Raw genomic sequence first — 23,594 nt, forward strand, 5'->3', positions numbered from 1 at the left:
GAAAAATTGTTTGTTTTTTTAGGTGGTTTTTTTTTTTTTTTTTTTTGGCTGCATTGGGTCTTCCATGCTGCGCATAGCCTCTCCAGTTGTGGCGAGCAGGGGCTTCTCTTGTTGCAGAGCACAGGCTCTAGGCGTGGGGGCTTCAGTAGTTGTAGCATGCAGGCTCAGTAGTTGTGGCTCGCGGGCTTTAGAGCACAGGCTCAGTAGTTGTGACACACGGGCTTAGTGGCTCCGCGACATGTGGGATCTACCCAGACCAAAGCTCGAACCTGTTTCCCCTGCATTGGCAGGCAGATTGTTAACGACTGCGCCACCAGGGAAGCCGTTAAATGGCTTTTAATAAAAAAAAAAAATTAACAGAACTCTTTTCTCAAATGAACTCTTATGAGCAGCTCCACTGTATTGGGGTGACAGTGAAAGGTGACTGTGAAGGAGGGAGGCTGGCAGAGGTAAAACAGGTGAGCAACAGGTCTCCCATCCCTATTTCATCCAGAACTATTACACACGGGTGACTCAACTTCTTTCCTTATAGCAGTGAGTGAGATGAGTGAATGCTAACATATATTCAGCCTCCGGTAATTCACATCAGACATTTGAGGAACCTAGAACCTTCTTTGTAGAGTCCTGATGTTTGACACTGATGCTCAGTTTTATTTTTTTGCGTGTAGTAAATTTGGTATAAAATGAGGTGTAACTACCTGGAGGTATCACTGTTTTCCTTAAAGTGTACATATAGGCTTTGGTGCATTGACTTTTCATCTGGAGATTTTTAATAAATGTAACATCCTTAATTAGTTTTCTTGTAAGATGAAAATGCTTACACATTTTATAATATTTGCATATTTTATTATAAAGTATTTAAGGGGGCTTTGGGAACCACCTCCCAATGACGATCAGTATTAAATTTTGAATTCATTTCCTCAGACTTTTTTCAATGTATTAAGTTGCATGTAAATTTTATTCCTTTGAAAAGATGGGATTATATTATATATACTGTTTTGTGGTATGTTTTGTTTACTTGATAAGAAGTCCTTTTGGGTTAGTGTATAGAGATATCCTCCATTCTTTTAATGGGTTTATACTCTTCCATTATATAAAAATTATCCATTCCCCTGTTGGTGAACGTGTAAGTTGCAATAAATATCCTTTGTGCATATCTTTGCCTGTTTGGACAAATGTTTCTATAGGATAAACTCTTAAATAGAATTTCTAAATTGAAGGTATGGCCGTTTTACATTTTAACGGATATTTTGAGTCTCTATAAAATATGAACATCCTGATTTTTATAGGAAATAAACTTAGTTCTAAACTTTTAGAAGTTTTAGCTAAGTGATGTATCATCATTAATGTGCACCAGTGTTTCTAATATAAGTCTTCTGGAAATGTATAAATTTTTTAAATGACAGCTTTGAAACTTTTTGTTCTTACAGTGATGGAATGGGGGGAAGATATTAAAGCAATTTCAAAAGATGAAGCAGTAATGTTGGTGAATCATCAGGCAACAGGAGATGTGTGTACTTTGATGATGTGCCTCCAGGACAAAGGACTGGTAAGCCATCCTGAAGGCAGAGATAGACTGCAGAAAGGGGAGGTTAACAGAGAATCAGTTGACGGATCTTACCACAGTTGGGAATGTAGACTTACACTTTAATATGTATACTTTTCATGAAAATTTAGAAAAATTTAAAAAGAGAAATATGCTATGTATATAACTCTAAATTATTCTAAGAGAGGAATTTATAGACCTAAAGAAAAATAACTGGGATAATGTGGATTATATCTCCACAAAGCTGTTTTTTAAAAAAGATAACTGAAATGGAAGCAAAGTTAATATGGTTCAGCATGGGGCTGTCTTGAGGTGAGTGGTGGATTGCCAGTTTGAGAAATACAAACACAAAAGGCAGTTTGCTTAAGGTAGAAGAGTAAAATTGGACAGGGAATTAGGTGATCTTGGGGATCTTTAGCCAAAAGAAAGTAAGGTAACTATTATTTTGGATTTCACTTAGAAAGCAAATTGAAAGGAAAGATATTAGGGCCATTTTATTCAGTGTTCTAGGGCTGTGTTTGAACTGTTGATTTCACATTGCTTATATTGCTAACTAAAACATACCTGTAAACTGGGAGGGTTTAAAATAAAGTCAGTCCTTAACATTAAAAGAATTGTTACCTTAAGAGTAGGTAAAGCAGTTATGTTCATAGAAAAGTAAATAAATAGAAAATATATAAAATTAATGGAATTAATATTTAACCTAATAGTGAAGAAACAAAACAATAGGTATTTTATAAGTGTTTCATATTTATGGTCACCGACTGTAAATATAGAATACCATCCTATAAGATACTATCCCCTTAAAGCAACTAATAATCTAGTGGTAGGTGGAGAGAGGGAATAGCAAACAATACTTAATTGCAAACTGAGAAATATTCAGTGGAAAGTGAGCTCACCATGTACTTGGTGGATATAGAAAACTTTGTGGAGGGGAGAGGACGTAAACTTGACCTTGAAGGGTGAGTAGAATTTAGTTAGGCAGAGTAGTGAAGCAAGGGCCTCTTCTTTAGTGAAATAATCTTGGCCAAAACACTAAGGCAAGGATACGCCTGGTGTGTTTAGGTCCCACAGTTTGATTCAGCAGCTCAGGGGTCAGAAAATGAGGTGACAGGAAATGGAAAATATGTTTGCTTATTATGGAATCTGTTTTTGTTGTTTATCTGAAAAGCAGAGGCATAATTTTGCTAGAATGTAGAATAAATTCAGTCCTTTCTTATATTCAGAATTGTTATATCACTGTGTAGATATATTTGCATTATAATAATATTTACTGCCTGTCCCCTAAATTCTTGATGTGAAAATTGTGTAAAAACTAGTTTGTTTGGCTTTGTATGAAGGAGAACATTTTTATGCTTACCGATAAGATACTTACATTTATAGTGATTTTTCTGAGGGCCTACAGTGTATTCTATTGGTTTTTGAATCTCAAAGAGTGCTTAAAACGGTGACTATAAATATGCCTAACTTTGTTACTCTAACTCCAGTTTGGCAGAGATGAGAACTGTATTAACCAGGGTATCAGGTAATCTGAGATTCACCGATACTGTGGACAAAAAAAATTTTGGTTTATTTGTTTGCTCTTGTAAAAAGATTTTAGTTAGTTGGTCTTTGGTTCATTTTTCTGTCCAGAGTTATTTTGTTTTTATTTTCAGATTAATTATACTAATGTTACTATCTAATACTACAAAATAATTTGAAACCTTGAAGAATTTTTTATCTTGTTTCATAAAGGAGTAATTGAGAAATAAAAAGGTGGAAACATGAAAATTTCTGCCTTCTGCGTAATAAGTATAGGGCAATATTAATTTACATTCACAAGTAGGAATGTTTACTTGATTACTTGCATACTCCATGGGCACTTTCAAAGAAAGAAAGCTAATGCTAAATTGTGGACCAGTTTAAAAATACTAGTTTAATGGTGATGTGAGTATAACATAGCTTTTTGAATTCAGGAATTCCTGTAGTGCCTGTCGTTGTTCCTCAGTGGGGGCACTGCTTGCATTTTGGTAGGACGGCACTGTTGTTCTCCACTGTCCTGCTGCACATTGTTTTCCTTACCTGGCTGCAACCTACTACATGCTAGTAGAACTCCCTAGTCATTGTGACAGCCAAAATTGTCCTTGTAGACTTCTAAACGGGAAAACCATTGACTCCACTAAAATTTCAGAAGGATATGAAGAATGGAGCCATTCATGTAAGCCTCCCCAGATGTTTTGACATGTAGAAAATTCGTGCTTCCGGGTAAAGAATAATTGATGTAGAGCAATTTTGTCCCTTGGGAATACCTAACAACGTTCTGAGTGACAGCCTGTGAAACGTTGACAGAGTTGATTCAGGCAGCTTGTGTTTACTGACCTCATTTTTTCAGAAATATGAAACAAAGGATTAGTTATATTTTCTAAACGTGCTGGTACCTTTTTAATAAGTATCTGTGAAGTGAGGAGTCTTGCCCTTTTGTGGCAATTGATGATAAAACCAAGAATTTTTATTTCTATCAATAGAACTTTTAGATATGTAATAAATATTTATTGACTTGTAATATTTCCCCTAAAATAAGTTAGGACAGAATTATCCATACAAATCTCAGAAGCTAGCTTGGCTGTCTTACTGAATTTGTTTTTTTTTACGTTACCCTTCTAACTGAGGCGGTAAATCCACTATAAATGTAAGATTAAACATAAAAGCTAGTTACTTTAGTGTTGGTATTAAACCCAGAGAGCAATAAATTGCAGCCACACTTCATTCTGTGTATAAAGCTCAAAGGTGTTACAGGTTGACTCCACTTGCTTTTTGTTTTGTTTCTTGGGGCACTTTCCAGCAAATTCCATCTAGTTCAGATTTCAATTTATCTAAACAAAGTGGTTATCGTTACAAAGCAAAACAAGATTCAAAAATGAGATGTTGGTGATTATTTTATTCTGCATTAATTGATTTGGGAATCAGTCTTTCATGTATGTATCTTTATTTTTTTTAAGTTATTTTATATGGTAAAACTGTTGGAATAGGAGTCATGTAAATGAACTATTCAGTGATACTGAAAAATTACATCAGAAGCTTGAATATTATTTGTGGGCTTTTATAATGTTTTTGTAAAAGCAGCACATGGATGTCAATGCTTAGTTTTTTCCTTATATGTTAGTTCATACAATTTGGTGCTCAGAGATGAAGTTTACATTTGTTTTTCTATAGGAACCAAAGTGGAGCTCTGTTGCTTTCTTGGTGGAGGCTGTAGTTTTCACTTTATTTATTTAAGGCTTATAACAAGGGATGCTGTTATCTCAGCAGGGGAGAACAATTAACCAATTCATTTACTAGATCCTGTTTACACTTACTTTTAATTTTGAAATTTGCTTGAAATAAAGTCTTCTGCTCTTGATATGGCTGTTAACTCTTATCAGCAGTGGATAATATTTTTGTGTTTAAGAAACTGAGTATTTTTATGCTGGCAAAGAGTAAGGCCTTGTATAAACTAACAAATACTCTTCATGATATAATAGAATGTGTAAATCATTCTACTAAATGAATTTTTAAAAATTTTACAGTGTATTTATTGACTAAATGAATTCTTTAATGTTCTTTTATTTTGGATATTTTTGTATTTTATATTTTTATAAATTTTATATTTACATCTTTATATTTTATGACTTTTAATATTTTAGCCATTAAGTTAAGGTCACATTTTATAAAGCCTTAGTGCTTATTAATTAAACGTGGAGCCCTCATTTGATAACTTAGGCATATTGTATTGTTTCAAAATAACTTTACAAGTTACATAAGAATTTCCAAAGGTTTTGTTTACATAGAACAAATTGGAAATCATTTAAGTTCAAATTTAAGAAGTTAATTCAGTTTTATTTGTTACCCAGTGATATGTATATACCTGTGACCTAGGAATCCAAGACTTGGAATCAAGACCTGTAATTTTTTTTTTTTAAGCACTAACATAACAATAAATATATTATGTTTAAATAGTCTAAATACAGCAAGTTAAAGAAAGATTGGTGGAGTAGATAAACATATTATTCAACAATATTCTGTCTACAAAAAACTTACTTCAAATACACTGAACTAGTTAGTTTTAAGGTAAAGGATATAAATATATATATATCATGAACACATTAATCAAAGAAAACAGTGAGATTGGCCATATTAATATCAGAAAAAGTAACCTTCAAAGGAAAGAAAATTAATAGAAACAAAGAGGACCGTTACATAAAAGGACCAATCTTCCAGGAAGGCATAACAATCTTAAATGCATAAACAAAACAACAAAACCTCAAAATGCATGAAGCAAAAACTGATAGAGATGAAAGGAGAAATAGATAAATACAAAATTATAGTTGGAGATTTTAATACCCATCTGTCAGCACCTGATAGAACTTATAGACAGAAAATCAACAATGATCTGGAACTCAACGACACCATCAACCAATAAAATCTAATCAAAACATGTAGAATACTACACCCCAAAACACAGAATACACGTTCTTTTTAATCGTCTGTGGAACATATACAATGATATTCTATGTCCTGGGCCATAAAACAAACTTCAATACATTTTAAACATTGACCTAATACAGAATAGGTTATCTTAATATAATGAAGTCAAATTAGAACTCAGTAGCAGAAAACAGCAGAGAAATCTCAAAATCCTTGGAAATTATACAACACATTTCTAAAGAATGCATGAAGACCTGTAATTTTTCATGTAGTGCTTTATTTGTAGAAGTAACATTAGATTTAAGATAGGTTAATTAAAATTATGCTTGGATGATTATACTTAAAATTTAGAGACTGGCTAGACTATAGTCAGGTTTTTTTTCTATTCAACATTTATTTCTTGCTTTTAAATATTTTAGGTTGTTGCTCAAATGATGTGGTTGATGGATCATATTTTTAAGTACACAAACTTTGGAATTGTTTCTCTAATTCACGGAGACTTCTTTATCAGACAGGTAAGTAATGAGCATTTTTTTCCACAATGATAGCCTGATCAATCTGATTCTTTATTGTAAAAAGAGGCATCACAAAACCAGTTATAATAGATAGAGCCAGCTCTAGTTATCTGAGGGAGCTGGGAATCTTTTTCCCTAAAACATTTATTTCAGTCTGAATTTGAGTATACATAAACATTAAAATGCAAATATTTTAATCTCTACCCTCCTCGCTTCTAAACAGTTTACCAAGCGCCTGCCACATTCTCAGCTCTTCTGCTTCTTAGCTGTGTGAATTGGGCAAGTTATTTAACCTCTCAAAGTTTCCTCATTTTTCAAATGAGAATAATGGGTACTCCTCTCACAGAGTAGCTGTGTGGATTACATGAAGTAATACGTGTTACACGCTCAGAACAGTCCCTGCTACTTTCATCAACTTCATCATGACTACCACTATCATCATCTATATTATCACTGTTATTTTTATTTACAAGTCACCGTTATATGATACAGAAGGTATCTATGTTAGCAGTTGGGAGATTGTTAAATAAATAAGATTACCAGTCGGGAGAATGTTAAATAAATAAATAAGAGGAAATATTTTGCAAATTCATAGTATGAAAAGTGAGTACGTCAAATTTCTGTAAATCCAGAAAAACCTTAGAGGAGAAGATGATATGTGGCATGCATTTAAAGAATGAGTACGGGTTTGATGGAGGAAGGTGGATTGGGAATGGGTCGTAAGCATTAGGGATAGTTTAGTATAGGAAAAAGAATAATACCCTCTCATCAAGTCAGCATACAGGGACTTCCCTGGCAGTCCAGTGGTTAGATTCCGCGCTTCCAATGCAGGGGCTGCGGGTTCAGTCCCTGCTTGGGGAACTAAGATCCCACATGCCCCGCAGCATGGCAAAAAAAAAAAAATAAAAGAAGTCAGCACTACATTATAGTGTTTCCCTGGTATGCTACGTGCTTTATTTTCTCAAAAATTGATAACCAAAATATGATATCAAGAGTTTTTATGTATGATAATGCTACACTTATCTGGTGTTTATATATTTAGCCACTTCACCCTGGATGGTGCAGTACCTTACACATAGTAATTACATAATGAATTGCTGGTGAATCTAATTAAGCGTCTTCTGAGCATCACAAATTCAGAAATAAGCTAGAAGTGTGTAGAAAAACTTCTAAGCTCTATGAAAATAGGTCTCCCCAAACACATATATTATACTTTGCTCCAGACAGTTTTTTAGATATTTATTTATTTATTTAGCTGCACCAGGTCTTAGTTACAGCACACGGGATCTTTGTTGTGGCATGAGTACTCTTAGTTGTGGCATGCATGTGGGATCTAGTTCCCTGACGTGGGATCTAGTTACCTGACCAGGGATCGAACCCAGGGCCCTCTGCACTGGGAGCACAGAGTCTTAACCACTGGACCATCAGGGAAGTCCCCTCCAGACAGTTTTATATACAGAACATATTTTTGTTTTTCATGTTCTGTGTAATTGTCTAGTTTTTTCTGGAAACACCCTTGGTTTTTCTGAGCAGAGAGATGGAAAAAAGCAGGCACTGGAACCCTAGGAAGAATTGGGAGTGGGGATTGGCCACAACAAGGTTGAGACAAAATAAACAATGATCAGAACAACTTAAGGAAGAAACTAACCTAATATCTTAGAGTGTCACTGGAGGCGAAGACAGGAGAGATTTACAAATTCATTTCTGAAGAGCAAAAATTTTTTCCCTGTTTGATAGTAATAAAAATCTATAACATGGGGGAAGGGGAGAGAAAAAAAGTATTAATGTTAAAGAAAATCTCTTGGGACTTTGCTACTAAACATTTTTGACAAGATATTTCCAAGAATATTAAAAATATTTTACATGTACTCTAGGGAACTTAAAAGTAAAGCTTAATTATAATCAATTCAATTCTGTAAATTAGCTAAGAAAATTGTTACTTAGTTTGCATTTAGAATAATTTAGTCTAAAGACTGAAAGTGTACAAATTATTTTGGGGAGCTTCTGTAATTGTGTTGGCTGGAAAATTATTAGCAAATTGACCATACTGAAAGGAAGAACCTCCTTATATTTAGTCATGGGTTTTGGGCTTTCCTAAAAATGCTTCTAGGTTCCTCTTTTCGGTCTCCAAGTTATCCTCTTTCCTCTCTTTCCCTCACAACTAAGATCCAGTCTATCAGAATGTCCTGTTAGCTTTCAGATTTTTCCCTGAATGTGTGCACCTCTCATCGATATCCCACAGTTGAATCTCATCAAACTCCCTTGTCCAGACTCTACAGGAGTCTCCTAACTTATTTCTTATAGTCTTTTTGTCACTGGAGCCAGCAGGTTTTTTTTTTTAAGTAAATAAGATCATGACTCTCCCTTTTTGAAAACTATCTAATGATGTTCCATTCCAAACTACTACTTAACCAAGCTCAAGGCCTTTCTTATATGTCCTCTGCCTCTCTCTGCAATTTTCAGCCACACTGACCTTGCCACAGTTCTCTGAACATGCCAAACATGTTCCCACCTCAGGGCCTTTGTCCTTTTTCTCCTCATCACCTGGAGTACTCTGCCACTCATCTTCACATGGTTTATTCCCTCACATTATCAGCTCTTTGCTCAAATTTCACCTCCTTGGAGCTGCTTTTCCTGACCCTGTTGAGCGTCTCTAGTCTCTTACTCTTCTTCCTAACCTTATCACCAGTTGCATTGGTACATATGCACATATACATATGTATTATATATCTTCCCCATTCAAGTAAGCTTCGTGAGGGTCTCTTATTTCTCTATCTCCAGGACAGTGCCTGGCAAGTAAGTAGTAGGTACTCAGTAAATACTCACTGATGATGAATGAATGAACTTTTCGGGTACAATTAGAGCAATTTTTTTCTGCAGGGGGAAGGGTTTATTTATGTAAGTGCTAATAACTTACTTTTTCCAGTATGGTCAAAAGGGGAAGTAAGTGGGGGGGAAATCACTATTCTAGCCTATGATTGGGATTTACTCTAGAAGCAGTTATTTCTATTTAATTTTACAGCCTTTAAATTTCAAATGTGACTGTACTTACTCTATGTGTGTCTACCTTCTAGGGAAAATCTCATCGTGACCAACAGCTTCTTCTTCTCAAGAAGCACCTAGAAAATAATTACAGGAACAGAGATCGAAAATGGATTGTTCTGTTTCCAGAAGGGGGCTTCCTCAGGAAGAGGCGAGAAACCAGTCAGGCATTTGCCAAGAAAAATAACTTGCCATTTCTTACACATGTCACTTTGCCAAGGATTGGGGCAACAAAAATTATTCTGAGTGCACTTGTAGCACGACAGGAAAATGGAAGTCCAGCAGGAGGAGATGCTAAGGAATTAGGTATGATGGTTTTTAGCATTTTTTTCTTTTCTTGGAATTAAAGGATTTTCTGGAGTTCCAGAAGATAACATTGTTCTTTTTTATATTTATAATTTTTGTCAAACAGAAATAATACTGAGGGAGAAGATGAAAATATAACTTTTTAATGTTTCTACAAAAGTAGTCCATGCTTACAATAATTTATTCAAATAATATAGGAATGTATAAAGTCGAAGGTATCTCTCCCTTACTGTACACCTTACTCGTGGCCATTCCCACTGCTGCAGTCAACATTCCTGTAAATATCCTTACAGATTTGTGGAACATGTCTGTAGTATTAATTCGTAGAAGTGGAATTGCTGGATTAAAAGATACAGGAATAGAAATGACAGATTTGAGAAACTAGTCATAGATATGCAAATGGAATTATAATTATTTATATTTTTTGCAGTTATCAAATTTAGAAAGTTTTTTTGTTTTTAATACAGAGAATGAGTTTAATGAAGTTTGGCAGTATTTACTAAGAGTCTTAAAATGTTGATAAATTACTCAGTTATTCTATTGCAAATAATACTTATCAAAAGGGAATGATCTGAAATACTGGCAAAGTAGTTTATCACAGCATTATTTCTAATGGCAAGAAATTGGAAATAGCCAGAAGAGAGAACAGATAAGTAATTATTAAATATCCATCTAACAGAATACAACACAGCCATTACAAATGATGTTTATTGGCTTGGAAAATTCTTATGCTTTATAATATTAACGGGGTGGGAGAAACATACAACTCTTGTGTAAACAATATGAGCTCAAATATGTAAATAATAAGGCAGTAGAAAATCAGTGAAAGGAAAGATTTCAGAATATTAGCAGTGATTGCTTCTCTGAGTTGTAACATTATGGATAATTTTTCTCCATTTCTTAATACTTTTCTGAATTAAAAAAATATAGTGAGTATGTATTACTTTTCTGGCCAGTAAAAAGTAAACCATACTCAAAGATGCAACTGTGGACTTCCCTGGTGGTGCAGTGGTTAAGAATCCGCCTGCCAATGCAGGGGACATGGGTTTGATCCCTGGTCCGGGAAGATCCCACATGCCACGGAGCAACTAAGCTCATGTGCCACAACTACTGAGGCCTATGCTCTAGAGCCCGTGAGCCACAACTACTGAAGCCTGCGCACCTAGAACCTGTGCTCCGCAACAAGGGAAGCCACCACAATGAGAAGCCCAGGCACTACAACGAAGCCACAACTAGAGAAAGACCGCGCGCAGCAACGAAGACCCAATGCAGCCAAAAATAAATAAATAAATGAATTTATTTATTTTAAAAAACAAACAAAACTGAACAAAAAAGATGCAACTGTCTTGGAGATAGCCTAGTGAATTGTGCATATTTGCAGAAGATATTTGTGCCAACAGCATGAAGACTGTTTTGAACTACTTTATCCAAGACACTATGAAAGTTTGGTGATAAATTATAAATTAAAAAGCTGAAAGAAACTTACTAGGCCTGTTTCCGTAACAACATTTTGCTATTTCTTTTAATATTCTTCAGATAAAATAAAATGGGAATGATTGGCCCTCAGAAATATGTGTTATTTTAGGTGATGGTAAGGACCAAACATGGAAATAATGCCCGTGAGATTGTGCTGAGCTTTCCTTTCATTTGTTTTTTCCAAACAGCTGCCTGGCAGTCAGCTCTCTTAATGTTTCATCATCTATTAAAAAGACAAATTGAAAGAATCTTTTAATAGAAAAGGAAGGTTCAGAATAGCTTCACTGCTGGAGAGACACTGTGGCAATGTCAGCCAAGCCAAAGCTTGAAGGCAGAGGTCTTCCAAATAGGATTAATTGCACTAATAAATACCGCTGCTTTTAAGTAGTTTTACCCAGTCAATACCCTGTGGTCTAGATCTCAGAGAAATGAATGGGCACTTGTCATACTGATTACACAAGAGGGAAGAAAAATGGTTTTTTCTTTTGGAGAGAAGCAATCTCTGTTTATAACCAAAGTGAAATTGTTTATTACTTAGTTAAAATTTAGGCCTCTCGCCTTCTGAGATGGCCCACACTCTGTCTGTAGAGTGTTATTCTCCCAGGGCCAGTCTTGCTTTTCGAGATGGACAGCATTCTGTCTATGGAATGTGTATCTCTCTAAATAAATCCACTTCTTACCTATCAAGAAAAAAATTTTTATTCTAGCAGTTCAGGAAAATCATAAGAAATTTTAGAAAACCGTATACCCCCAAACTAGTTTTACTTAGATTTTACCATTTGCTTCTCTGCTTTGGTATGGACATTTTGTGTTTTATTTTCTTTAGTATTCATACTCACTATTTAGTATTTTATTCCATATAAACACAAACCATGCCTTCATGTCTGTTTTAATGTGGGGTCAGTCCCTACACATATAAAAATAAAGTTGTATCTAATTAACTTTAAGTTTTTATATATTTATTTATTTTGGCCGCCGCGTGCGGCACGTGGGATCTTAGTTCCCCGACCAGGGATTGAACCTGTGCCCCCTGAAATGGAAGTGCGGAGTCTTAACCACTGGACCGCCAGGGAAGTCCCTCTAATTAACTTTAAAAGGATTAGTATTTTTTTGTTTATTGTATGATTTAATAGATATTAAACTGAACTCTGGTGATTTTTCCCAACCATTTTATTATAAAAATTTTCAAACATACATAAAAGTTGAAATAATTTTGCAGTTAATATCCATGAGCTGGCCAACTAGATTTTATAATTAACACTTTACTATATTTGCTTTATCACATCTCTCCCCATCCTTCTATCCATCTATTAGTCCATCTTGGTTGTTTTTTTTTAATGCATTTCAAAGTAAGTTGCAGACATCGGTGTACTTTACCCCTAAACATTGTAGCATGTACATCACTGGTAGCTTGTTAAAATGTGTCTCTTTACATACATTCTGTTCCTTTAGCAATATGTTATTTAAAAATTAAATTTTTTAAGCTTATGTCTTATATGATTATTTGTTCCCCTTCAGAATGTTGTCTAAAATTTTAAAAGAATTTAAGGCCAGTTTTTAATTATTTGATATTTTAAGTAAAATATTATTGATTCCTACTGTACATTTGGCCTTATATTTAAAAATAAGTTTTATTTTTTTAGGGATCCTTTAAATACTTCAAACAAAGGATAGACCATTACACTTTAAAGTCTAGCTATCAGCATTCTCTTTGAGAATTCCCGTCTCAATTCTTTTTTTTTAACATCTTTATTGGGGTATAATTGCTTTACAATGCTGTGTTAGTTTCTGCTTTATAACAAAGTGAATCAGTTATACATATACATATGTTCCCATATCTCTTCCCTCTTGGTGTCTCCCTCCCTCCCACCCTCCCTATCCCACCCCTCCAGGCGGTCACAAAGCACCGAGCTGATCTCCCTGTGCTATGCGGCTGCCTCCCACTAGCTCTCTACCTTACGTTTGGTAGTGTATATATGTCCATGCTTCTTGCTCAACTTTGTACTCCGTGCTGGGAATAAAAACAGCGCGCAGAGGACCAAAGTAAACAGAACTTCCCCAGCCCCTCTCACAACGGTAGTTACCTGTTGTACCTACCAAAGGGTAGACAGATTTATTGCTTTATTTTTATATAACTCTTGCTAAAATGGAAGGAGTTTTTTGTTTGTTTTGAACAAGAGCAGCAACTGATGATCATCAATAAAATGCTTAATTTTTTTGCCTTATTTCGATATTTATTAATGCCTCCCAAGTATCAGAAAACTTGGTGTTTGTATTATATTGTGTTATATTTAGTGAGTGGAGTTTTTTGTTTTAAGGTCTGCTTTTCGCTTTTGTGATGTGATACTTTAGCTACTGACTTTTTTTGTAGGCCAGTTTTTATGAGTGATAAAATGTAAATTAGACCTTGATACTGCATAATTGTATTGAATGCTTAAATGATGCATGTCCAATAAACGATAGCACTCTGTTGTTTAATTTGTTTGAGATTCAGCCATTTTATAATGTAATAGGAGATGCTTAATTTCATCCGAAGTGCATCATATAGAACAGTAACGCCAAAGTTCATTCTCTTAAAGCAAAGGACATATCAGTATGCTTTATAATTCTATACTAGGTTATTTGCTGCAAATAATATAAAAATTGATCCAATTTTATATTGTTCTCAGACAGCAGATCAAAAGGCCTCCAGTGGATAATAGATACAACCATAGCTTATCCCAAAGCTGAACCCATAGATATTCAAACCTGGATCCTTGGATACAGGAAACCAGTAGTCACACATGTACATTACAGGTAAGAATTACACGTTAGTACTCAGCGTAAAGCCAACATAAAGTACTATCTCAGGACATTGTGAATGTTTTAATATTAAATTATAATTGATAGTGAAAACAGTTGGCTCAAAATCATTCTTATGCTGAATTTTTAATATGAAAATATCATTTGAAGTAGTTATTTTCACTGAGTGATAAAAGTCTCTAAAAATGGCATTCTAGAGGCACTATGATTATTTGATCGCCTAACACTCTTGAGTGAAAGTAATTAACTTAAAGGGCAAATATCAAGGATAAATATGTACTCAACTGGGGTAAGTAGATTTGTATTAATAGAAATGGAATTTGTTTTTAAATCATTAAGTCATGTAAGATTTTCTAAATGATTGAATTGATAATTTAGCAATGACTTACACTTCCAAATTTTTAATATTTTAATATGCCTATGTCTTTTGCATGAACAACAGCAAAACCATTTATTGAATATTCTGCAACAGCTCCTTGAGATTTTTTTAATATAGACCTTTCTTTTTTTAAAGTGTTTGAGGTAAATGTGTATAGGTATTCATATCAAAAAATGATGCTGATAGGACCTGGATAGAATTGATTGCTTTATAAGCCATTTATCTCCTCGTCAAAGATCTCAACACATGGCAACTAAGTTACTAAGGGAGTAGTTGGTCCCAAGGAAGATCACAATTGCCACAAAAGCCTGCCTTTAAAGAGGAAAACTACTCAAATTATATATCCATTGGAAGTAAATAGGTAACATATTTTCATAGGTGTAAACCATTAGAGTTTTCAAATATAAAAACGAAGTTAGGGCTTCCCTGGTGGCGCAGTGGTTGAGAGTCCGCCTGCCGATGCAGGGGACACGGGTTCGTATCCAGGTCCGGGAAGATCCCACATGCCGCAGAGCAGCTGGGTCCGTGAGCCATGGCCGCTGAGCCTGCGCGTCCAGAGCCTGTGCTCCGCAACAGGAGAGGCCACAACAGTGAGAGGCCCGCGTACCGCAAAAAAAAAAAAAAAAAATTAACCATCACAATAGTCTACATAGAAAACCCGAGAAACTGAGTTCACCTTCTATTTATAGAGTTTAGCAATCTTGATATAAAATCATCACAGAAAAAAATCAATATTATCCCTTTTTACTGACATAAATAGAAAATGTAATTTTTTTAAAGATACTTATCTGAGAAGCAAGAAGACTATAAAGTATCTACCAATAAAACTTAAGAAAAAATGTAGAAGACTTTTATGAAGGAAAACATAAAACTGCATCGAAGAACATAAAAGACCTGAATAAGTGGAAAGGGATACTGTGTTCATAGAGGGGAAGGCTGAAAATTACAGAGATGTCAGTTCTCCCAAATTAATCTATAAATTTAACATAATTGCAAATACATTATATCCAGGAGGATTATGATCAGAATCCAGGAGGGTTTTTCTGGAAACTTGACAAATGGTTCTAAAATTCATTTGAGAGAGTAAAGATAAATGAATAGCTACGATAGTGTTGAAGATGAACAAGACAGAGGAATTCTTCCTACCAGATGTCAAGGCTTAGTGTAATTAAAGCAGTGTGGTATGAGCGCAGGGTCAGATCAATGGAAAGATTAGAAAAGCCAGCACATTTACTTGGGAACGTGTGTATGATTGATGATTTTCTAATTATATTTCTTATAGTTGACAGTTATAAAGGTGATATTTGAAGCCCATCCCATAAAGTAGTGTTACTTCTTAGATACTGCATTTAAATTCTGAAAAACACAATCAGCGAGACATCATATACCATATTTCACCCATTAAGATACATGTTTTTTCACATGTTAACATCTCTGAAACTGAGAGGCATCTTAAAAACCAGTATAATAAAGGCTTAGTTATAATTTAATTGTATATTTGGCATGCAGCGCTTAAAAATCCAAAAAGTAATTGCTACCTCTCCCCTGTCCCCCCCCATCCCCCCAAAAAAGGCAGCGCAGTGACTGCTGGATGGTTGGTATTTGACTGTTGACAGTGAATGCCTCTGGGGAGGGAATCTTACTTCTCTTTGTACTATTTTAGGCCTTTTTTTTTTTTTTTTTTACAGTGTGAATGTATTAATTGAAAAATGAAATTGCCCACAATTTAGAATTTTGGTTTAATAATCATTTGAGTAATTGCAACAAAAGCATTTTCGTCAGGTAGTTATAAGAATTTAATAAGTTCACATTTAAAATGCATACTATTTAATAGATACCAAATAGATTTTACCCCTTTAAATCAAGGTATTGAAATGCTCAAATTATATAATCTAGATTTTCATATTCTAGTGTTTCATCCATAATTTTTGTGAGGCTTAAATTTCTATAATAATTTTTTAGTATAAAATCTAGAATAAAGTAGAATATAATTAATATAGTAAAAATCAGTTATTCAACATAATGAGGTTTCACGTCACCTTTTCCCAGTAACTGTGAGTAACACTAAAGTGGTTCACACCTAAGTGGTATACACAGGTACTAATGATGCCGGTTTAGAGGTTTACCACCCTCAGCCCTGGCCCCCAAATTACTTACCTGGGAGTGAGGTCATTAGATTGCCTCTTGAACTAAAAGTGGCTTTTTTCCCCAGGAGAAGGAAACATTGTCCTGTCTTCAGTTTTTCTTATGGGCCTTTTGTCTATCAGCACTTACAATTATTGCTCATTTCACCTCTACTTCTGATTCTCTTCTTCCTGTCTGCTTTTCTTGTCATCTCTTGTTTTCTATTGCTTTGCCTCTGGGCCCTAGCTTTTCCCTGGAAAAAGCTGGATGTTTTAGTCATAAGTCACTATTCAAAGCTTCCAGTTGGAAAATGGAAAGTTACACATTAAATTTAATCTTCAAGTTTTTAGTTCTGCTTGACTGATTTTATTTATGTTCACCACCCCCAGGTTCTTTTTTCTTTTCTGCCCCAGCAGTTGTTTTCCCTTTTCTTTAAGAAAACAAGCGTTTTAATTTGGCACCATTCAGGATGCTGGTGGTATTAAATAAGTGGTCTTAATTGAGGTTTGACTGTATTATGGATTGAATTCTGTGTTTCTGTAATGAAGTTGAAGATTTGAAAGAGGTGAATCATCATTTCAAATAAGATAAAATCTCTATCCTCTAGTTAGAAGATATGCTTAATTTCTTCTTAAATGTTTATAAGAAGTTATAGATATACATGAAAGAAATTTTTAATGTTAACATAGAACCAAGACATAACCTAAAATCTGATTTGCTAAGTCATTTTTCAATATATGAATCTGGACATAATAAGCTTTGGAAATGAAGTGCTCTATCCCACCTTGTTGGCCCTCTGGGGGCTCACCATGTCTTTTTTCACTTTCAGATTTCTCTAGAGTCAAGGACAAATGCCTGCCATTGGTATTCAAAAAGTGCTTTTCATTTTCTAATTAAGTTTTGTTGGAAATATTATGTCCCCCAAATTTTCAAAAAAATTCTTAGAGTTTAAATTTTAAGTGAATAGTGGTTAAGCATAACTCTCACTGATCATTATTTATATTTTAGTTACATAAAGTCATTGGATTGGATCTGAGAAGTAGAAAGGGCTAGCTAGGTCTTTTTGTCTAACCTTCCATTTAATACAGGAATACACACACAAACACACAGAGATTACTTAAGTATAGACCTTCTCTAGGAGCCTGTTTTTAGTCCTCTTTTTTTTTCCTGTGGAGGTTGAGTCCATAATAGGAGACTATGTAGCAGTGGATCCTCTGTAGGTGTACCTCTAGCTCTCAGTCTTTCTGCCGGGTTCCAAATCCTCACTTAACTTCCTTGCCTCCATCTGGATACCCTGTTGCTTCTTCAAACCTAGTATGTCTAGAACTGAACTCATTTTCCTTCACACCAACTTGTTTCTCCTGGCTTTCCAATTGGGGTTTATGGTGACATCATTCTGCCCTCACCCAGAATAAAAATTTTGGAGTTCTTTGACTCTTACACTTTAAAATTTTATCCTCTCTCTCAAATCCAGCCACCATTTCCTGTGAAAGGTACCTCTGCAATGTTTGTTTCTATTCCCTCTTTTTATTTCAATGCAATAGCCTAGCTCAGATTTCATTACTTCTTACCTGGAGTATATTTGCCTATTAAATATTCCCTTTATTGACAACCCTCAGAAAGGGAGAAAATATTTGCAAACAAAACAACTGACAAAGGATTAATCTCTTAAATATACAAGCAGCTCATGCAGCTCAATATCAAAAAAACAAACAGCCCAATCCAAAAATGGGTGGAAGGCCTAAATAGACATTTCTCCAAAGAAGACATACAGATTGCCAACAAACACATGAAAGGATGCTCAACATCACTAATCATTAGAGAAATGCAAATCAAAACCACAATGAGATATCACCTCACACTGGTCAGAATGGCCATCATCAAAAAATCTACAAACAATAAATGCTGGAGAGGATGTGGAGAAAAGGGAACCCTCTTGCACTGTTGGTGGGAATGTAAATTGATACAGCCACTATGGGGAACAGTATGGAGGTTCCTTAAAAAACTAAAAATAGAACTACCATATGACCCAGCAATCCCACTACTGGCCATATACTCTGAGAAAACTATCTGTCATACAGAATGAAGTAAGTCAGAAAGAAGAAAACAAATACCGTATGCTAACACATATATATGGAATCTAAAAAAAAAAAAAAAAAAAAAAATGGTTCTGATGAACCCTAGGGGCAGGACAGAAATAAAGACGCAGACATAGAGAGTGAACTTGAGGGCATGGGGAGGGGGAAGGGTAAGCTGGGATGAAGTGAGAGAGTGGCATGGACATATATACACTACCAAATGTAAAATAGATAGCTAGTGGGAAGCAGCACATAGCACAGGCAGATCAGCTCAGTGCTTTGTGACCACCTAGAGGGGTGGGAGGGAGGAGTATGGGGATATATGTACACATATAACTGACTCACTTTGTTATACAGCAGAAACTAACACCATTGTAAAGCAATTATACTCCAATAAAGATGTTAAAAAATAGATTCCCTTTATTGATATTGATACTTCACCCTGTGTTATTTATTTCACTGCTATTCTCCTCTTCCTAAAGCATGGTACCTTTTTTTTTGTTTCTTTTCTTGTTTCTTTATTCCTTTGTTTCTGTCTTTTTTCTTTTCTTTTTTTTGTTATAGACATTGGTGGGACACTTGGCAAAATTTGAGTGAAATCTGTAGATTGTAGATTAGGTAATAGTATCAGTGTTGATTTCCTGATTTTGATCATTGCAGCATGGTTATATAAGAGACTGTTCTTGTATTTAGAAAATGCTCATGGGGGTGTTCAGGGGGCACACCATCTGTAACTTACTCTCAAAAATTGAGGAAAGATCATATATATACATATATATATATACATATATCAGAAAATATATGCATCAGAAAATACATATATGGAGAAAAAGAATGATAAAGTAAATATGGGAAATAATGATATTTGGGGAATCTGGGTGAAGCATATATATGAATTCTTTGTACTATTTTTTGTAACTTTTCTTTGAGTCTGAAATTATTTCAAAATAAAAATTATTTTAAAAGTCATTAGGGAGATATGGAAAAATCTCTGTACCTTCCCCTAAATTTTGCTGTGAACCTTAGACTACTCTAAAAAAAAAAAGCCTTAAGAAAAATTTTTAAATGTCATTAGACTCATGGAAAACATAATAGTGATTCTCTTAAGCAAATATACCAACCTTATATTTTGCTTACTGGATAGTTCAGTTCATTCAGCAAGCATCTGTGTCTCAAAGGACGTAATACGATAAAAGATACAATAAATAAATTTGAGGTGTAAACAATGCCATCTCATTGTTTATGCCCTCAAGTGGCATGTTAGTTTGCTATGGCTTTGACTCTTCCAAGGAGCAGGACTCAAGGGGAAGGCGTAACAGGCTCAATTGTCCCTGACTGTGAAGGGAAGCAGTAGTCTAGGTGCTGAGTATTTGCCATCTCCCTTTCTACAGAAACCTTAAAAAGTCACTCAAAATTCTCTCCTATATGACCCTAGGTTTGCTACCTTAGAGCCTTGGTTTATTCCTCTATTAAAGTGGAAAAAAGTTTATATCTGAGTTGCTGAAATTTTTTTTCACATAGCTGAGTGGGTTTTTTTTTAAACCTTTCTAGTGGATGCAGGAGGAAGCTACAAATATTACGTTTTAGAATGTTGAGGATGAGGCCTGAGCAGCTTACCTAAGGATGATGGCTCAAAGCAAAACTTCTGGGAATTGAGTGCTGGGAGATCTTCTGATACGTTAAATTTGACAGGATCTGTTCTTGTCCATAAATCTATTTTTGGTGACAAGCAGTTTCCGCATTTCTGAGTTATTCTTGTCATACCAGCCCTGGTGGTGTCAGTTAACTGTACCTGTGGTATTGTGGCTGTCTCCAGATGGCACCTCATCATGTTTTATGCTGGCGGATTACTTTGCATTTAATTCAGTTCAGCAAACTTGAGTTCCCACAAAGGAGCAGGCACTGATGTGCACATGGGTATGCAAAGATGAGTATAGCACAGTCTGATAGAGGAAACAGACACACAAGAAAATAAATAGAACATAAACTAATAAGCATAGTTATGAAGGACAGCGTTGGCACTGAGGAGGAATTATTATCTGTAGGAGAGGAGGAGGAGGAAGCCAAAGGAGCAGAGGACAAAGGTAGAAGAAAGCCAAATCCTTATCTTCCTTAGTAGGAAGTCAATGAATACACTTTAAATTGGACAGTCTAGCATGTTTATAAGCAATGTGGAAGTGAACAGCAAAAGAAAGTTGAAAGGGGTTGTATCTGGGGAACAGGGATCTGACGAGGGAAAAAATAGTCTATTATTTTTCATTGTGAACCTTGTACTGCTCTGATTCTTGAAAGCTATATGCATATTGTTACTCTGTTAAAAATTTGTTTTAAGTTTTTTAATCCTACTGACTCTTTTAGGACAGCTCAAGTGATGCCTTTTCCATGTAGCCTATGTCATAAGTAGACATGCACACCCCTTCATTTAAACTTACACAGAAATTGTTTAAACTCCTTATTTAACATTTACCACATTCTGATTTTAGACTTTTTGCTTGTCTGATCCCTCTGCTAGGTTATTAGGTCTTAGAAAGCACAAACAGTTTATCTTCTTCAGTGCTTATTAGCTCCTAATATGTAGTTGACATAATTGAATTGAGGATTTAGCCATGGTGTTTGTTAGCTCACGTTTGGGAGTCTTTGTGGCATGAAAATTCTAGTGAGAATGTATAAGGTGCCAGCTAAGCATTATTTTATATCTTTTTTTTGAAAGTATAATTTATCTAGTGCTCTTAAATCTAATACTGTGGATTTTTGTGGAATACTCTGTGTTTAAGAGCACATTCTGGATTACTGATAATAATTTTTATTTCTTGAAAATTAAGAGCTAAGTTTTCATTGGATAGCTATTGGTATTGGAAAGATTTGTTTCTGTTATTTATTTATATCCCACAAGAACTCCTTTTATTTGATTCCAAGAGGACTGGTATTCAGTACATTTGACACTCTGCCATATTAGAAGATTAGTTGTTTTAATGTTTTAATCCCATGGTGACCAAGGAATCAGAGTAATAGAGGTAGATTGCTCTTGAGGGAGCATTTGGTCTGCCCTCCTGGCTGCCTCCTAAGGCAAGAGAATGTCCCAGCTGCTCTAGGCGAATGGAAGGGTAGGTTTTCGGTTAAAACACAGCCCCACTCCCACACTCACCCCATTTAAAGCAATAGGTACTTCACCAACCTCACCACATTCTTTCAGGAGTTTAATTGGTAAACCCAAACTTCCTCTATTAATTCAGCCTTATATTCAATGTCACTTTTCTCCTTATAAAGCTGCTTTAAGTACTATTTCAGGAAATCAGGAAATTCTTTTTCTTCCTTCCTTCCTTCCTTCCTTTCTTTCTTCCTTTCTTTCTTTCATTTATTATTGGCTGGGTTGGGTCTTTGTTGCTGTGCGCGGGCTTTCTCTAGTTGCAGTGAGCGGGGGCTACTCTTCATTCATACTCTTCATTGGGTCTTTGTTGCTGTGCACGGGCTTCTCATTGCTGTGGCTTCTCTAGTTGTGGAGCACGGGCTCTAGGCACGTGGGCTTCAGTAGTTGTGGCACGCAAGCTCAGTAGTTGTGGCTTGCAGGCTCTAGAGCGCAGGCTCAGTAGTTGTGGCTCACGGGCTTAGCTGCTCCGCAGCATGTGGATCTTCCCAGACCGGGGCTCAAGCCCTTGTCCCCTGCATTGGCAGGCAGATTCTTAACCACTGCGCCACTAGGGAAGCCCAAGGATATTCTTTATCTCTATGGTTCTTTCTTAGTTATCCTTAGGTTGATTAGACCTGCTTTTATATTTATAGAAATAGTATATTTTTAGAGGTTAAAAAGTAATACAGGGCTTCCCTGGTGGCGCAGTGGTTGAGTCCGCCTGCCGATGCAGGGGACACAGGTTCGTGCCGCGGTCCAGGAAGATCCCACATGCCGCGGAGCGGCTGGGCCTGTGAGCCATGGCCGCTGAGCCTGCACGTCCGGAGCCTGTGCTCCGCAACGGGAGAGGCCACAACAGTGAGAGAGGCCTGCGTATTGCAAAAAAAAAAATAATAATAATAATACAAATAATTTCCCAAACCATTGGGCTGTACCTAGTGTGGTAGAGGTAAATAGTTTAAAGAGCACTACTTATATTACAAAACTGTGTTAAGACAGTATTAAATTATCTAAAAGTAAAAAGTCAGTAATTTGTAATACCATTCATTTAAAAAATAAAATTTGATTTTTAAGTTTAAATTGTTAATTTTTAATTTTAAAACATTCCCTAAATCAACTATACTACAATTTTAAAAAAAACAAAAAACACTTCCACGGAAGAAACAAACAAACAAAACATTCCACTAGTATCAGGATGATGTTAACTGACTTTCCTAAAAATCCAAATATTAAGGACATTTAATTTGGCAAAAAGAAAAATAAACAAATGATTAAATTTCCTGAATAGTTATATTTCCTGCATAGCTCTGGGCATCTCCCTGTGTCCGCTGGCTTTATTCTGCTGGAGTCTGCCTCATACATACATAGTTCAAGGGTTACCCAGAGATCTAAGTGGGGATTATACTCAGAAGTCGTGGCTCCCACTCAGTGCTTACTTCTTTCTGGGATTCCTCACTTTACAACTGCTATGGTCACCCTAATCTCTGTCCTCCGATTCTTCAACCAGTAAGACTTACGTAGGGGAACTATTCTCAGGTTAAAAGCTATAAAAACTGGAAAACCAGTGCCATTCCTGTCTGCCAAGTGTTGACTCTGCTCCAATCTGCCTGCCTTTAGTCACTCTCCAGTGCCTTCCACCAATTACTTTTTGCATTTTGTCCAGAATTTATAACTGTTACCTATGAATTACTCTACAATTACAAGAAGCAGAACTCCTCTCATTTTTTTTTTTTTTTTTTTTTGGTAACGGGGCCCC

At 35.5% G+C, this 23,594-nt stretch overlaps 1 protein-coding gene across 1 annotated transcript in view; it reads left to right on the forward strand.

The window, feature by feature from the left end:
• LPGAT1 (lysophosphatidylglycerol acyltransferase 1) overlaps nucleotides 1-23,594 on the forward strand; it is a 60,078-nt gene that overhangs the window by 30,979 nt on the left and 5,505 nt on the right. Inside the window, exons 2-5 of the mRNA XM_024751182.1 lie at nucleotides 1,431-1,549; nucleotides 6,409-6,504; nucleotides 9,579-9,852; nucleotides 13,998-14,124. Of these exons, the coding sequence (XP_024606950.1) occupies nucleotides 1,431-1,549; nucleotides 6,409-6,504; nucleotides 9,579-9,852; nucleotides 13,998-14,124 (616 nt within the window). The remainder of the gene's footprint in view (nucleotides 1-1,430; nucleotides 1,550-6,408; nucleotides 6,505-9,578; nucleotides 9,853-13,997; nucleotides 14,125-23,594) is intronic.

This window comes from Neophocaena asiaeorientalis, unplaced genomic scaffold, assembly GCF_003031525.2.
Source record: "Neophocaena asiaeorientalis asiaeorientalis breed wild unplaced genomic scaffold, Neophocaena_asiaeorientalis_V1.1 scaffold67, whole genome shotgun sequence".
Taxonomy (NCBI): domain Eukaryota; kingdom Metazoa; phylum Chordata; class Mammalia; order Artiodactyla; family Phocoenidae; genus Neophocaena; species Neophocaena asiaeorientalis.